General features: G+C 43.3%; 1 protein-coding gene across 1 annotated transcript in view; it reads left to right on the top strand.

Annotated features, from left to right (window-relative positions):
* The window catches only part of exoc4 (exocyst complex component 4), a 102,453-nt gene that overhangs the window by 79,540 nt on the left and 6,555 nt on the right, over positions 1-16,358 (top strand). The window contains exons 17-19 of the mRNA XM_068586867.1: positions 6,671-6,815; positions 9,397-9,575; positions 9,799-9,958. Coding sequence (XP_068442968.1) covers positions 6,671-6,815; positions 9,397-9,575; positions 9,799-9,958 — 484 coding nt within the window. The remainder of the gene's footprint in view (positions 1-6,670; positions 6,816-9,396; positions 9,576-9,798; positions 9,959-16,358) is intronic.

Raw genomic sequence — 16,358 nt, 5'->3', positions numbered from 1 at the left:
TCATATCTCTGCACATAGGCAAGAAGCTGTAACATCCCTCGGTAGTATGTACAAAGTGATTGGCAGACTGCATGCTGCTTTTCATCACCTAACAAACTGGATTCTCTCCAAAAACACTGTTCCTTCTGACTGGATGAATCTCAAAGTGTGACTCAGTTGATGAAAAAATAAACGAGGAAAAACTTTGTGATATTTTTGACGTGAGCATTTACATATGCAGTCGATTTTGCACCTAAACCCGGCGCACTGACGCCAACGCAGACATCTGTTGCTGTAAACTTAATTATTGTCTTTGACTCTGACACATGAATTCTGCTTGGCGGATTGTTGCATTGCACCAACAAGTTCATTATCCTTGCTGTCATTTTTTATCCCCATTTTTTTGTTTTGTTTTGTTTTTCTGTTCAGGAAGTGACTGAGTTTATGTGTGTGTTTTCACATAATTTCCAACAGATTTAAGGAGTATGACATTTTAGTGCTGCTTAAACCCTGGAGACACCTGGAGAGCAATATTACACCTTGGACATTCTTTCAGGAGACGTTGCCACTCGTCTCTCAGGTCATTAGGCAGTTATTGATCAGTACACTGCGGATTAAAAAACAGTGTCTGGATGGTTTATGGAGGGTCACAGTCACGGGTATACGAGGCTTTCTCATCCTTAGCTGCAGCCCTTTTTTAGCAATGCTTCTTACCTGTGCCTCATTAAGTTATTGTTTGAGTGTGTTATATTATCACACACTCATTACCTTCTCTACTGGAGTTGTCAAAGAACACTTTACACACACACGCTCATTATCTTTGCTCTGCGAGTGTGTGTGCATAAATGTCTACTCTAATTCAGGACTCTCAAAAGCATTTCATACATCCCCTACTCAGTCATCACTTTCGTGTCATTAATACTGATCAAAATGAGGTGTATGTATACGTGTGTGTTTCTAGTTCATCATTAACAGTAATGCTTTTATCCTCATTGTCACATTAACAACATGCCTAATCTCTTGTTAGAGCTTTTTACGTCTTGTAATGTTCTTTAAGTCCATATATATATATTTTTATTAACATCACATCATAGCAATCTCGTCATACTCCCATTAATCACTCTTATAGTCGGGCCAGATTTGTTTTTGTCTCTTATTCGTATCATTGAGACTATAGTAAACATGTGCAATAAAACATAAACGGTCATGTTTAGTTAATGTGATTATCACGTAATTTGACATCCATTTAGTTTGTATTTGTGATTCATATGGGTCAGACAGCACTGGATCAAAACTGTAACATTGATCGCCATATTTGACTGTCTCTTTCTTGCCTCCTTCTTGTGCGGCTCTTCCATTCACCTCTGTAGTTATTGTGTGACTCTGAGGAAACTCGCTGCAGTATCTTGGTCCTCTGGCAGAGCTCGGGAAAATATTGCACCTTGCTGGGAGCGAAGGAGAGAGCGAGGGAGGGAGGGAGAGAGTGAGGGAGGGAAGGTGGGTGGAGGGAGAGAGGGAGGGGCTTCAGGCATTATCTGCGATGGTCACAACTCTCTAGCTTCGATTGCTCGTTGAACTTGCACTGTTTTGCTCTCTTTCAGGCATAAAATAATTAAATGAGAAATTTCAGATATTCTTATTTAGGCTTGACTTTGTCACTATCTCTTTTTATACTGTTCCCTTCCCTCTCACTCCGAGGCCAGCTTTCTTCGTTCATTCATAGATAAGAATTCAATAAAAGTACGGGAAGGGACGTGACATAATTATCATTAATTCTGGCGGGTGGCACTAATGGGAAGGATAGGGCAGTCACTTATCATGCTGGGACAGCCTCCGTATTGTTCATTATTTAGTGTTTGCCGAGCTGATGACGGACTACGTGTGTGCGTGTTGGTATGGGTGTTAGTGTGTGAGCGTGTGAGTGTGTGTGTGTGTACATAAGCATGCACTGTGTAAGATGGGACAAGGGTACGGCAGGGAAAAAGGACCCCACCTTATCTCATTCCCCTCACCCCCCCGCCTCACGTCTATGCCTCTCCAAATTGGATTTTATATTACAGAAGCAGTCAGGTATGAACAACTCATTTTCCTCTCCCTCTTTTTTTTGGCTTTTTCTTTCTTTCATTCCTCTTTCTGACTTTCTTGCTTCATTCTTTCTTTGTATTTCTTCCTGTCTTGGTAATTCTGTCCTTCTGCCCTTTCTTTTTTCATTCTCTTTTTCATCCTAGCATCCTTCCTTCCTTCTGCCTCTTCCTCATTCCGGGTATCACTGTGAGCACTGTTCTCTCTTTTCTTTGAGTGGTGTGGGTCTGGTGGATTCTGTCCATGGCTGGGTAATCTCTTCAGTGGATGTTTGGTTTGGTCACCTTCCTGTGTGATTGAATCCTTCTGGATGTGTAGTTACACACATTGTTATGCACTGAAGTATAAAAAATACATTTAAGAGTGTGTGCACATGCAGTTTTGTGTATGAATATCTGTGAGTGTCAGATTGTTTGTCTGATGAGCCTGTGTATGTGGGTGTCCATGTATACATACATATATGTATGTATATGTGAGTGAGAGTGTGTGCTGGTAATGAAGTGTGTGTGTGTGTGCGTGCATGCGTGTGTGTGTGTGCGCGCAGAAAGACCACTGATGGTGATGTGCCGTGAAGGTGGCTGCAGAAAGGGTCTTATCACCCATCTGGTCGCAGGACTGGACTTCTAATCCACTCTGACAATATTTACAGCACACACACACACAGACGCCTGTGGGGCAATGGCAGCATGGCAGCGTTTGACTGCTGTGTTTTTATATGAATTTGAGACATTTTTAATAATATTTGCCAGTGTGTCTGGTAGCCTTGCTGCATGTGTGTGTACTGAACAAAAACCAGCAAATAGGAGATCATAAACAGTTTGATGAGCCGTCTTGCAGACTGTTTTGCTGCCAAGCAACACTTAATTTTCTTGTGTGCAAATGTGTGTGTTCAGGAGGCCCGACCATCATTAGATGGAAACAAGCCCCTAATCTACACTCCAGGGTTTCTGTACAGTAACCATGTGTTGTTCTCCTAGTGGGAATAAGTTCCTTCTCTCTTTAGTTGCTCTGTTGCATGCAGAGGGCTTATGGAATACACTTTTTTAACCTTGACTATGGTGAGTGCAGGTCTTTCCCTTTAGCTAGTTGACTGAGAACTCATTCTTATTCACTGCAGAGGCCGAGGGATAGTTGCAGTGGGAGAAGATGGTGTTGATTTTTTTCAGCTTGAAATATTGTCTTTTGTTTCATCCACGAGGGTTTTATGACTGTTTATGTCCAAAAAGTTGAGCATGTGTCAAGCATTCCCTTTTAATTAGTCGCTATTAAGCAATTTGGGATCTTTGCATATACAAATCTATTAGTCTCATTCTTAATTGTTATTTCTTGCTTCCCTCTCTCTATCTCTCTGGACAGAAGTTGGGATCTAAATGTTCATCTTCCACCAGAGGCGGCAAAATAATTAATAACTCCCCTCTCTCTTACCCAGTCATTTATGAATCATTCATCATTCCACCACTGCAGGATACTGTCCTTTCCTTAACTCCATTTTCTTCTACGTTACTTCTTTTTGTGCCTTTTAAACGAAACAGATCATGATTTCTATCAAATGTTTTAGCATTTGTATTTGTCAATGCCACTGAAAATGTCAAGTGATAGTGTTGTGTTGTGTTCTTAATATATTGTTTATCCCCTTAATGGACCCACACCACACGTGTTCATACAAGTTGTCCGTGTGTGTGTGTGTGTGTGTAAGGATGCACATTCAATCACTGATCTTCTCCCTTAATGTCTGCCACCCTCATCTTCTGCAGATGGCAAGCAACAGACGTTTCTCTTAGATGGGATTCGAAAATAATTGGATAAGCACAGCGCCCACATACACGCATACCTACACATGAGCGCATAAATAGATACATGACACACACAAACATATCCTCACATTTGATCAGTACAGAAAAAAAGAGAAAAGAGGGCAAGAAAGTTGTCAGTCAGGACCAATGAGTCGTCTCCTTTTGCCCGTCTGTCCCTGACTCTAATGGTGCCCCCCATGCTGCGACGCCTCCCTCGCATCATCAAAGCACCGAGGCCGGGGGGGACGGCAGGAATCAGCACTTGTCTATGTTTCTGTGTGTCTGCGCGCATGTGTTTTTGGGCGCGTGTGTGTGTGTGTGTGTTTCACGAACGCCCCCTGGAGAGACCTCCAGCAGTGTGTGCCACAGCAAGCTCTTTTTTTCCCCTTTCTGCTGCCAAAGTGAGTGAGTGTAATGCACATGAGAGGAAGCAGAAGCCTTCGAGTCACTTTCACACACTCGCTTATGTGCACACACACTTTTGGAGGGAAAACACTCCAGCAGGCAGAGCAAGTGAAATGCTCTTGCTCTGTCTCGCACACAAACGCAAGCTAAGAGAAGGCAAAATGGTCTTTATCAGACAAATATAGATGTGCTTTTTGTCCGGTGCTTTATGTAAGACTATACGTATATATATCAAAATGACAGTTTTATATCTGTATAAACAATCGAGAAACTGCCAGCTGCAACAAACACTTGTTGTCGATGTTGTTATCATCCCACTGCTGCCATGAGACATAAATGAAGTCCTAGATCATTCAGGTTACTCAGCTGTCTTGTAGTTGTTGCTTTCAGTCTGAGTGGCAATATTGTGTTTCTATTAATGATCTGATAAGATGACTATAGGGAGAATATACAGCATCCGCTAAATACAATCATGAAGTCTATTAACGTCATTATGCTCCGCTCTCTTGAGAAATCACTGTGGATTTTTTCTGTTAGGACCAATCTTGTTTGTTGTTCCTGTGGCTCATTTAGCCGGATTAACGGTTATTTTTGCCGACATCAAGCTCTAATCCTCGGCTCGCAGATTTCTGCTGCTGGAGAAGGTCACTAGTGAAGATTTCATAATTGTTGATTGACCTTTTTGTTTGAGTCTGAGTGGTTAAGGCAGACTTAGTTTTGCTCTCACACTGCTTTAATATGGGGGAAAAGTAACTGATTATGAGCCTAAAATGTTGCTGTCTACTAATTATCTCAACAATGGAAACAATGAATCAGATTTTTTTTTTTTTAAAGGTGAGAGATATGCTCAAAATGAGCAAGGACAGATAATAATAGTGAAAAACCTCGGGGTCTTTGTGTTAAGATATATTTTTAAAAATCTGTGATTTTTCTGAGAAAAATGTCTACTGAAATGACCAGTGCTTAGCTTTTGCAAACTTAAGTAGATATCTAAAGTTAGCTTTAAGCTTTAAGCCAGAGTCAAAGTTGTTGGGGGTTTTTAATGACACACACACACACACACACACACACACACACACACACACACACACACACACACACACACACACACTTTATGAAGTTTACTCAAGAAGACAGTTAATTAGCAAGTTAGTTCACAGCATGTACATATAGTGCACTTATACATACACCTTTAATAAGAAACACGCTCTGCAGCCTTTATCTCTAAATGTTGGACACACAGGCAATAAGCGCAGCTGTCAGTGATGTCAAACCACATTCACAGGTGTGTTTGCTTTGCTGATTGTATGGCCATGGCCTATACCTCACTGCTGTTTGAGGAAGCCAATGCGCTCTCCCTTCTATCGGGGTTCATTCAGAGTGACTGTAATGGGGACAGAAGCACATATTCATCAGCCCAACCAACATGTGCAAACATGAGCACACAGAAGCACTTACTACTGTTGGCTCACCATAGGTATGCGGCAATACGTGAATGAACCCACGTACGATGGGCAAAACCAACAACTTTAGATCGAATTTCCTGTAACCGCACGTCCCATCTTTTTGGTGAATATCAGTAAAAGAGAGTCAGGACGAATGCGCAGCTTATGTTGGCCTTAGTCAAGACTCGCTGCCACTCTGCTCCGTGCACGTGCACCCGCGCGCACGTGTGACCTTCGGAAGGGCAGGAAGAGTAACTGGGGAGCTGGCTTTGAATGCGGCACATCGATCGTGGACCCCTGCATTCTCCTGCTCAACAGTCACTCTTCGTACACACACCTACACACACACACACACACACACACACACACACACTCTCGCACACACACTCTCGCGCCTCATTGACCAAATAGACTTACATATGACTGACGGGGCCAATTTCTCTCCCTTTCCACTACTTGCTAATTTATGGCCATTGATCTACACCGGGCTGAATTTATATACACTCATCATGCTCTGTGGCTCTCTCTCTTTCTCTCTCTCTTTTTTCTTAGACACACATACACACAGGTCTTTTGTTCGGTATACAATGCAGGCACTGACACATGCTTCTGCTGTCTCAGCACAAGTGGCGAGAAGAAAGTACAAGCACATGCTGAAGGACTGAGGAAGCGTGTGTGACGTTGAAGTTAAGCTCATGGTTTTCCTTTGTGTGTACTGTATGAGCCGGTGTCATTTTCAGTAACTGATCCCATCGATATGAAATGACATGAATGCGTCTAACTTTGGAGTACAGTTCAGTGTGTGTGGGCACAGAGGTCAGGCTCAAATGTAGAGCAACACCTCTAGAGCTGAAGGGACTTCGGGAGCTTGCTCAAGCCCTCTTCAGCAGCATCCAGACATTGAAACTTCATCCGAGGTCTTTAATGGTGTCATTGTTTGTCATCCTGTCTCTTCTGTCCATGCAGGTGTGTCTCCATGCTCAGCGGACAGCCAGGTGGTCGGTGAGAGTGAACGGAGCAGAGAGCAGATTCTCCAGACCCTGAGTGACCTGTCAAGGGGGTTCCAGGATATTGCAGACCGCTGTCTCCTGGCACTGCACTTGGAGGTCAGGTATGCAGGAGAAAACTCACCCACACTTGACAGAAATTTCAGAAACGAAAACAGACGTTGGGGTTTTCTATGGTGTTAATACCCCTCGAGGTGACAGATGACCTCAGTTTCTCCGGTAAAACCATTCTGAATGCTCTAAAGTCAATGTTACTGTGGGACTGCAATAGAGCTTGTTTTTATTTTGGGAAAAACTTCACATTTAGAAGTTTAAAAAAAAGTCAGAATGAATAAAGCATCTTATTTAATTCAGTGTATTTGTAAAACGTGTTCCTGCTCTTATTATCTATCCTATATGTGACCTATATCCTGTTTTAGTCCGTGCATTAAACTACACTCTCAGTTCTTACAACTTTATAATCTCTATATAGCAGGTTGGGTTGACTTAACCTGAGCCCTTAAAGCTCAGCGCACACTATAGCAGCATGACGTGCAACAAAACAACCGCACCCTTTGTTTACTATGTAAGCCGGCACAGTGTGTTGATGAGTTACAAGTTAAGATGTGCCACTGTCTTCTTTTCATGGATGGATGCATGTTTACTCAACAGAAAAGCACCATAGTTAATTACATTTTCTCCCCAGATTGCCACATGCCGGCTAGTGCAGCTTGATTAGTATCTCTGTCTGTATCATGCGCTGGGTGTGTTCTATGTATGTGCTTCAGTTGACACGCGTCAAAATGACGCGAGCAGCCAGTGTGTGTTGCACTTTCATCTTCTTCCCAAGAAATGTGGAATGGGTGCATTGATATTACTCAGTTGTGTCACTTCCCAGCTGAACAAAACACAGACTGTGTGACTTTATATCATTTACCACCCAGTTACCACGATTGTGCTGTACAAGCTTAGAGGGTATAACATTAAATGTTATGGACAGAAATAATCAGTGGCACCATAAATGCAAAAGTTCAGGAGTTCAGTTTATACTTTACACTCTTGAATATGTGTTTGTGTGAATGTCAATAGTCAAGTTAATTTAACACACCATATATTCGCTCCCCCACAACCACTAATAGTCTTCCATCATCCCTCTCCTCCTCCTTCCATCAAACCATGTTCCACCATTTCCCCTAAGACTATTGTATAGCTTATGCAATATTGTTTATGATTTCGGTGAGAAAAGAAAACCCTCCTCGAGGCTGATGTCTAGCTATATGCTACACTCCATTGACTCTCCCCATCTAGCGAATTTCCCCTGATAGTGGTACCGGTTAAATGAAGCCATGAGGAAGCAAGCAAGAGGGGAGGGAAGAGGAGATGGGAGAGAGATGAGTGTGGAGGTTAAAGTGATGGTGGGGGTTAAAGAAGGGAGATACAGTAGCTAAGTGGAAGAAATGATTGAATAGAGAGAGAGGGAAGTGAGACGGGGGCTTTGAAAATGTGGCGTCGTTGTTGGCTTTGCCTTAGGGGGAAGAGACATTCACCCATATAATTTTCTACCTTTCTGCTCAGGGCACTGTGATGATGGAATTATGAGCATATTGACTCCTTAAGTCTTGACAGAAATGAGTCTTCTCTGGACCGAAAGGACCAAAGACGATGATGGAGGTGTTTAAAAGGGCAGAGAGATGTAGCACAATGTTAAAGGATGTGTTAAGATCCACTCCCTCTGCCATTACAGCCTAATAAATAATATGAAAAATGTGGTACCATGGGCATAAATTGTTAACATGGACACACTTAAGATAGTATTTTTTTTTATGCTTTTAGCCAAGAATGGTTTGATACTTGACAGTTAACAAAAAGTAAATGCAATCTAAAAAATATTGTCTGATACTTTTCTCTTGGAACATTAAATCAGCATTTGTTGTGTTAGCTGGATATGAACCTATTTACGAAAGAAAACTGAATAGAAAAACTATCACACAGTTACTCCACCGGAGCTGTGCATAAAGCCATGTTTGTGACACATCTTTATTCAACAGTCTCTGAAATTAAATCGCGATCAAATAAATTATGAAATTCATAAAATGCAGTAGTTTAGTTGGAAAGATGAGCTATATACACTCTCATAATTAACGAATGATCTTGAAGGCACAATTGGCCCATGGTTGGAAGAAGACAATACAAGACCTGACGTGGAACCATTTTTTTTTTGGCTGTAGGCTTTACATATAATGCTTGTTTTAGTCTGTATTATTGCTCAAACTGTTGTAAAACACACATTAATGTAGCACTGTGCTTTTCAGATTGCCCTTAACCAGTCTTGTCTGAAAAGCTTCCAGCAGTGATGTAGTGGCAGGGGATAAGTGGCTACATTATGAGTAGTAGACGTAATGATTTCTTTAAAATTATAGCTATTAGAGTAGGTATATATACTTCAAACAAAGGACATATCTTAAGTTAAAAAAATACCCCTCTTACATTGTCACCTCTTTACAGTGTATTCCTCCTTTCTTGTAATATGTTCTATCTCAACACAGGTCATAGTAGTGAACTGAGAGAACTTAATGGAACTAGATAACTCTTGGAAAATTTTGAAAAATCAGTTCTGAAATGTAAAAAGAACAAAGTCAGACATCTAATCTTCCATTTTCTCCTTCCCATCCCTCAACTTCTTTGTCCGACCTCGTCTGGATCCAGGGTGCATTGTTTCCATTACCTGATCCCCCTAGCTAAGCAAGGCAATTATGCCATCGTGGCCAATGTGGAGAGCATGGACTACGACCCGCTGGTGGTGAAACTGAACAAGGACATCTCGGCTATAGAGGAGGCCATGGGGGCCGGCCTGCAGCAGCACAAGTTCCAGTACATCTTTGAAGGTCAGCACGAGCCTGGGGTGAAGTATTAACAGCTGCCTGAGAAATACCACCAGCCGTCCTTTTTTTAAATGTCCGTTCACTTGTGTCAAGTGGTTTCACAGATTGTTGAGTACCGGAATCCAATGTGAAAAAGAGCTTGACCGACGATGCTTTTCTTCTCGATTCCCTCCTGCTTCCTGCTTTTCTTTCTCTTCTTCCCCTCTCCTCTCCTTCCTCCCACTAGGTCTGGGACATCTGATCTCCTGTATTCTCATCAACGGGGCCCAGTACTTCAAGAGGATCAGCGAGTCTGGTATCAAGAAGATGTGCAGGAACATCTTTGTCCTGCAACAGAACCTCACCAACATCACCATGTCCAGGGAGGCTGACCTCGACTTCGCCAGGTAAGAGTCGTTTCACCTTTTTTACAGGGTCACACGTGGCCACAGCTCAAGAATTGATCTGCGAATTATGACAATTCATCAATGTCTAATCGGATAAAAGGATGAAGTGATGACATTTCTGGTCAAACATGGAAATAAACTGCAACTGGACTTGTTGGTGGAGGCATACAACCGTGAGCTGGTAATATTAGTTTTGGCTTGACTTGTCTTGTACATGCACTTGGTTTCCAGCAGCATGAGGCTGGAAAGGCTCATCACCTTGTACTGGCCGGTAGAAGATATTTTGTGCAGTCAGTGTCTCTAAATTGTTACGCTCTTGCCAACACTTTATAAGTGCTTGCTGTTTGCCTTCACTTTTTTGCTGTTGTCATGGTGATAAAGTCTCATATATCATAGGACTCACTCTCGAATCCCAAGATAATAATAACCTTTGAATGATAATATTAGCACATATTAATGTGTTGGAATCTGTTCTACAATCACTGATAATGATGGAGTTAACAGTTTTTAATTATATACATGAAATATAAAATCTAATTAACTGAATTATGAAGCCATTAAATCTGAAATAAACAATATATGCACTGGCTGGTGATCAGTTAAAATCTACTGATGTATCGGTCCAACGGTCCAACCCTATTACACACCTGCACAGACACACACAACGTCCTCAAGTTCAGACGGCAACTATATCAATGCACAAGGCAGGCAGATGGTCAGACAGATTGTCAAGCAAGTGTGTGTTTGTGTGTGTGTGTGTGTGTGTGTGTGTGTGTGTGTGTGTGTGTGTGTGTGTGTGTGTGTGTGTGTGTGTGTGTGTGTGTGTGTGTGTGTGTGTGTGTGTGTGTGTGTGTGTGCGTGCAAATGTACATGTGTGCGTGTGCGCACGGTTGTCAGTGTTTATTTCGAATTCATACATTTATATTTTGTGAGTCTACCTGCTGTTGCACAGTGATGTCCAGCCCTGACAGGCATGGGGGGGAATCAGCCCTCAGATATCTTTGTGAGAAGGAAGGAGGGAGGGAGCAGAAGGGTAGAAAGAGAAAAGAAGACATACAGAGTTTGGTGATTCATAGTATGCATGTGTGTTTTTTTTCTTTCCTCTTTCAAAAGCGTGTGTCCTTGACAGAAGTGAGTATGTGAGAGGAAGGGTGATGGAAAAGATGGAGTAAGATGGCTTGGGGGGAGGAATTGAAAAACTAACTGAAAAGAAGTTATAGAAAATATGTCTTTCATCGAAAAAGGCATAGAAAGTAGTTGGGGAGACAGCATGGATATAAGATAGCAGAGAGAGATGACAGGGGGAGAGGCACAGATAGAGAGAAGAGGAAGTTGAAATATGGAAAGATTGTTTGAGAAGGACAGATGAAAACTTGTATCAGCCAGATATTAAAATATTATCACTTTGTTTTCAGCTGAGAATCAGTATCAGTTTACTTCTATTGTGCTTCTCGTCTTGCTTCTTTTCTTCTCCTCTTGAGAAGCAAAAGTTATAGAAATAGATCAACTTTAAATTGTTTTTTTTTAATCAGCTAAGGCTGTGACATGCTTCTTCGAGGTTTTACTGTGAAGACCTGCTGAAAGCCAACATTCAGGTTTTGAGAACATCAAATAAAATGGTGTATTATTTTAACAGAGGGACTCTTTCTTAATTGTGGTTCCTTCTACGTTGTTTGTTTCTCAGGCAGCGTGTCAACTATCTGCTAACTTCCCTAACCTCAGTGTTCCTGCATCTTTTATTTGTTGTTGTAAAGCGCGTTCGCCTGGTATGCCGTGTCGCATGGTTAATTAGCTTAATTTTCAGGCTCCTTAAGAGTGTGCCGTATGTGTGAGTGGATAGGTGCTCTTTGTTTGGACGTTGCTATTGTTTGTGATATGCCGGCATTGCCAGCCAAGTTTCCTTCCAGGGACAAAAAACAAAAACAAAGAAGTAAACTGAAATGTCCTGAACTGTAAGGATGTGGAGGACCATTGGTTAGTATGTTATTTCTACCCTCTGTCAACTTTGATTGTGGAGAAATGCCAGTGATGGCTTCTCTGTCTTTTCTCTCTTTCTCCCGCTCTCTGATTACGAGGCGTGGGCGGTGTGGAGGTGTTGATTGGGAATTGCAGAGCGCATTGTTTACACATTCATGGCTTTTTGGATTGGCCGGCCTCCGGCTCCAAGACACACCGACACACACACACACGGACCGACACACACGTACCCACTCGTGATATGTATCCCTTGCTCACTCAGCCAAGCCAATCAGCATTTTGAAATCACCATATTTATGTTTAGGACATGCATATTCATAAAGCGCGCTCTGTAGCTCACACCTGTGAGTTGAAGTGACCATACGGCCTGTATAGGAACATATGAGGAAGTTAAGATTATGCATTTGTGGCTTACCAAAAAGTCATCATTTTAAAAACACGGAACAGTTTTCTTGGTAAGATGCTGAGGAAACTAACCTCGGCCTCCTAGAGTGAGCAGTGAAAAGCAGGCTGAGGATGAGGGACTTTAAGCAGAATATTTATCAGTATTTTTTTTACCACCTCCGGAGAAACAAGAGTGAAATGAGGAAAGGAAGGGATCGCAGCAGGAAGCCTGCTTTGGAGAAAGGCTGCAGATGTTTGCCTCTGTACCCATGTACTTTTATGTTGCTCTGTGTGTGTGTGTGTGTGTGTGTGTGTGTGTGTGTGTGTGTGTGTGTGTGTGTGTGTGTGTGTGTGTGTGTGTGTGTGTGTGTGTGTGTGTGTGTGTTTGCTGTTTTGCTGTTTTGCTGCATCTATGTGCTTGTATGGGAAAGGGGGAGATGAGAGAGACCTGGACAAGGGCACAGTAATAACCATTGATCTGAGTTAAAACTAAGGAGGCGGCCAGTAACCAGCACTGCAGAGCTCTCTCTCTCTCTCTCTCTCTCTCTCTCTCTCTCTCTCTCTCTCTCTCTCTCTCTCTCTCTCTCTCTCTCTCTCTCCTCTCTCTCTCTCTCTCTCTCTCTCTCTCTCTCTCTCTCTCGCTCTCTCTCTCTCTTTCTCTCTCTCTCTCTCTCTCTCTCTCTCTCTCTCTCTCTCTCTCTCTCTCTCCTCCCCCTCTCTCTCTCTCTCTCTCTCTCTCTATCTCTCTCTCTCTCGCTCTCTCTCTCTCTTTCTCTCTCTCTTTCTCTCTCTCTCTCTCTCATGTAACATGAAGAAGGATGGGGAAACAGTGCCACCTTGTGGCTGACTCCAGTGTCTATACTGTGAATGCCTACAGTGTCTCAATTGTGAGGGTTGTCGTCGTCGTTTGGGTGATAGAACTCACATGTGTGTGAGCCTGCGTGTCTGTATGGAAAGGTCCGATGGCCGTCTCTCAGTTGGACGTTTGGCAGCGATGTCAGCCTGTGGGTCAAGGTCACGCATACGCACACCTCAACCCTGACACACAAGTGGACAACCACAGACCATCTGCTCAGAAACAGTGCAGAGGCTCAGTCCTATTCTGCAGAACTGTGTGTCACTGCAATGTCACGTCTGTGTGTTTGTGTGTGTGTGTATTCACGCCTCCTTTCAACCTTGTCACTCCATTGATCTCCTCTGATTGTCCTATGTGTCCAGGTCTGTCTCTCCTTATGCTGATTTCTAGTCAGAGATAAAGGTGATGTTGTTGGAGAGTCTTTCATGAAGACCAGACCACAGATCGTTCCACAGAAAGCACAACAAAACTTTCTAATACTCAGTGTTGCTTGGCAACAATCCACTCCAGCCTATAATAATTAGCTGTCACTGAGATTGGATCTAAAGCACATATTGTTTGCTTGTTTAGCAAGTGACCTGAAGAAAATGACAGTTGTTTTAATATTGATAGTCAAGTTTAGATATGTTCTTCCTTTTACCTGTCAAGCAGTCGCATTCTGCTCTGCACACGTTTACGATCGTTTTCATGTTGTGAGTCCACGCTGGTTGCCAACGCATGGGATTATTGGAAAATGTGTGTGTGATAGCAATGAAATACACCAATGGATTCAGCCTCATATCACCATTCTAATAGCATACTTTTATTATTTTTTACTACAGCACACCAGTAGACAAAACTTTACCGAAAGCACAACAGGCAGACACACCAGACACAACTGTGTGTGTGTGTGTGTGTGTGTGTGTGTCTGTGTGTGTGTGTGTGTGTGTGCGTGCGTGCGTGCGTGCGTGAGTGCGTGCGTGCGTGCGTGCACAATAAATGTGTACCTGTTTTCCTGTGGAAATATTTTCTGTCTGGTGGCGCAGCAGAATTTTAGGTTATGTTTTTCAGGACACACTGAGACGTAACCAAACTTAGAGCACACACACTCCCATAACATGAACACACATGCGGTGGGGCTCCGTGCTGCCCGTTGACCCACGGAGGCAGGATGCAGTGCTGTCATAACATCCTTAGCTAACTCACGAGCCCCTTAGTCCACAGCTAGGCTAAACACCAGCCTGACAGGCTCACTGCGGAGATGCCCCAGAGTTCAAACCAGCGCAACCACCTGTCTGCTACTGGAAATTACTACGCGTGTGAATTGTACAAGAACCTTGTGTACTGTGTATTGTCCCGAAGTGTACCGCCCCAGCCTCTGCGTGTCTCTCAGCTGCGATTTGTGTTTGTGCGCACCGGCAAAAATAAACAGTTTTTGGTTTTGTGTGTGTGTTTGTGTCTGAACCCCAGTGTGTGTGTATGTGTGTCGAGGTGACATGCCGGTGCGTCTACAGAGAATGTGGTAATAAGTACGGTTGACGGCCGTGTCAGGAGGTAGTGGGTGTCAACAGATAAAACTGTTTGTATTTAGGCCCGGCTTCAGTACACTGTCACTTTGCTCAGCTTCTGTCTCCCTCCCTGTCACCTTGTGTCTGTCTCTTTATCTCTCTCTTCCTCCCCCCTCTGTCCTTTTTCTCCATTTTTTTCTTTTCTCTGCCACCGACCACCACCTCTGCTGAATTGTTTTTGTCTCTGTTCCCTCCTTCTTTCAGCGCCTCACCTCTCCTTTGCTTCTGTCTTCTGTGTGCATTCATACAATGCCATATGAAGATGGTCTTGACTGTGTGTGTGCGTGTCTGTGTGAGTGTACGTTTATGTGTGTGCAGCATGATGACGCTGGTCTTTGCTGATGAAGCCAGAGGGAGTGTGTGTTTGCTGTGCATAAGCATGATGGGACTGGTCTTTGCTGATGAAGCTTAAGTCTCTGAGCAGACCGTTCCTCATTACCAGAGGAGAGACAAATGCGCCGCTTTGGAGGAGGGAAGGAGGAAGAGAGAGAGGGAGAGAGCGAGCAAGGGAGAGAGCGAGAGAGAGAGGGGTAAAGACCAAGGCGACATCCACACTAAGCTGGCTTATGTGAAAACACCATTTACATGTCAAAAAGACAACACTGGCATTTTCAGTTTTTTTGTAAAGATTCCTCATATTTTAGAGCCAAAGGTCCTGCAGGATATATCTTTTTATGACTCTAAATGTATACTGAAAAAGAAGAAAAGCGATTCAAAACCCCAGCATCTGTTATTGCAGCAACAAGTCTTGGGTACCAGCTAATGTAGAGCTTTATCCACAGCCTCCCGTCATTTCTTCTCCTCCTGCTTCATCCTCACCTCACCCCTCCCTCCACCTCCAACTAATGAACGTGTTGTTCCAAACGCGCTGACAGAGGCAGCCTGTAATGGCCTTAATATGGTACACGCCGGAACTGAGGGGAATGAATTGTGCTGATTCCTTGTCTTCCTCGTGCTTTTCTTTGTCTTTTTCCTCCCGCTCTCCCTCTATTCCTCCGTGTTCCTCATACATATCTGTAGGTCCTATGCCACAACCACACACCATAAATGTACTTAATATTCTTCGTATACAAGGAAAGGGAGGGGGGATGGCTAATTAAAATTTAATAGAAAGTGCACCATGGAGGCATGTTGACGCTTACGCACACGCCTGCTGATTACTAAGCGCTCTTAGAGATGGGACTTCTGGTTGTAGCAGGTGGAGACTGGACATAAAGAGAGACAGACTTTAAGCAAAGCGGAGAAAGAAAGAAAAAAAGGATTCTGGTTTCATCAACTAAAGCTCTTTAACGGGGAAGAAAGAAATGTGCGTTTGTGCATTAGCGTGTGCGTTTCACCAGGGGGATCTTGCTTGATGGTGGGGTGCTGAGAGATTTTAATCTTATTAACAGCCCGCTCCCAGTTTGGCAAATGGCTTTCCAACTGCTCGGGTAATGAACTGTTTGAAAGTGTTTTCAGCACACGCTAACGTGCCTCTCACTCCGACACGTGTACCATACACACAAACACGCCTTACACTTTCTCTTTGTGAACCAGCCCCCTCCTCTTTGTGCTGAGCAGAGGCCAGATTGCCAGCTGTCCTCACGACTCAGACGCACACAGACACACACACACTGACAAATAGCAGACAGTCCAT

The sequence above is a fragment of the Clinocottus analis genome, unplaced genomic scaffold (genome assembly GCF_023055335.1).
Source record: "Clinocottus analis isolate CAN_PGR_092001 unplaced genomic scaffold, fCliAna1.0.p SCAF_20, whole genome shotgun sequence".
In the NCBI taxonomy this organism is placed as follows: Eukaryota; Metazoa; Chordata; class Actinopteri; order Perciformes; family Cottidae; genus Clinocottus; species Clinocottus analis.
This window is presented reverse-complemented; position numbering and strand designations above follow the sequence as displayed.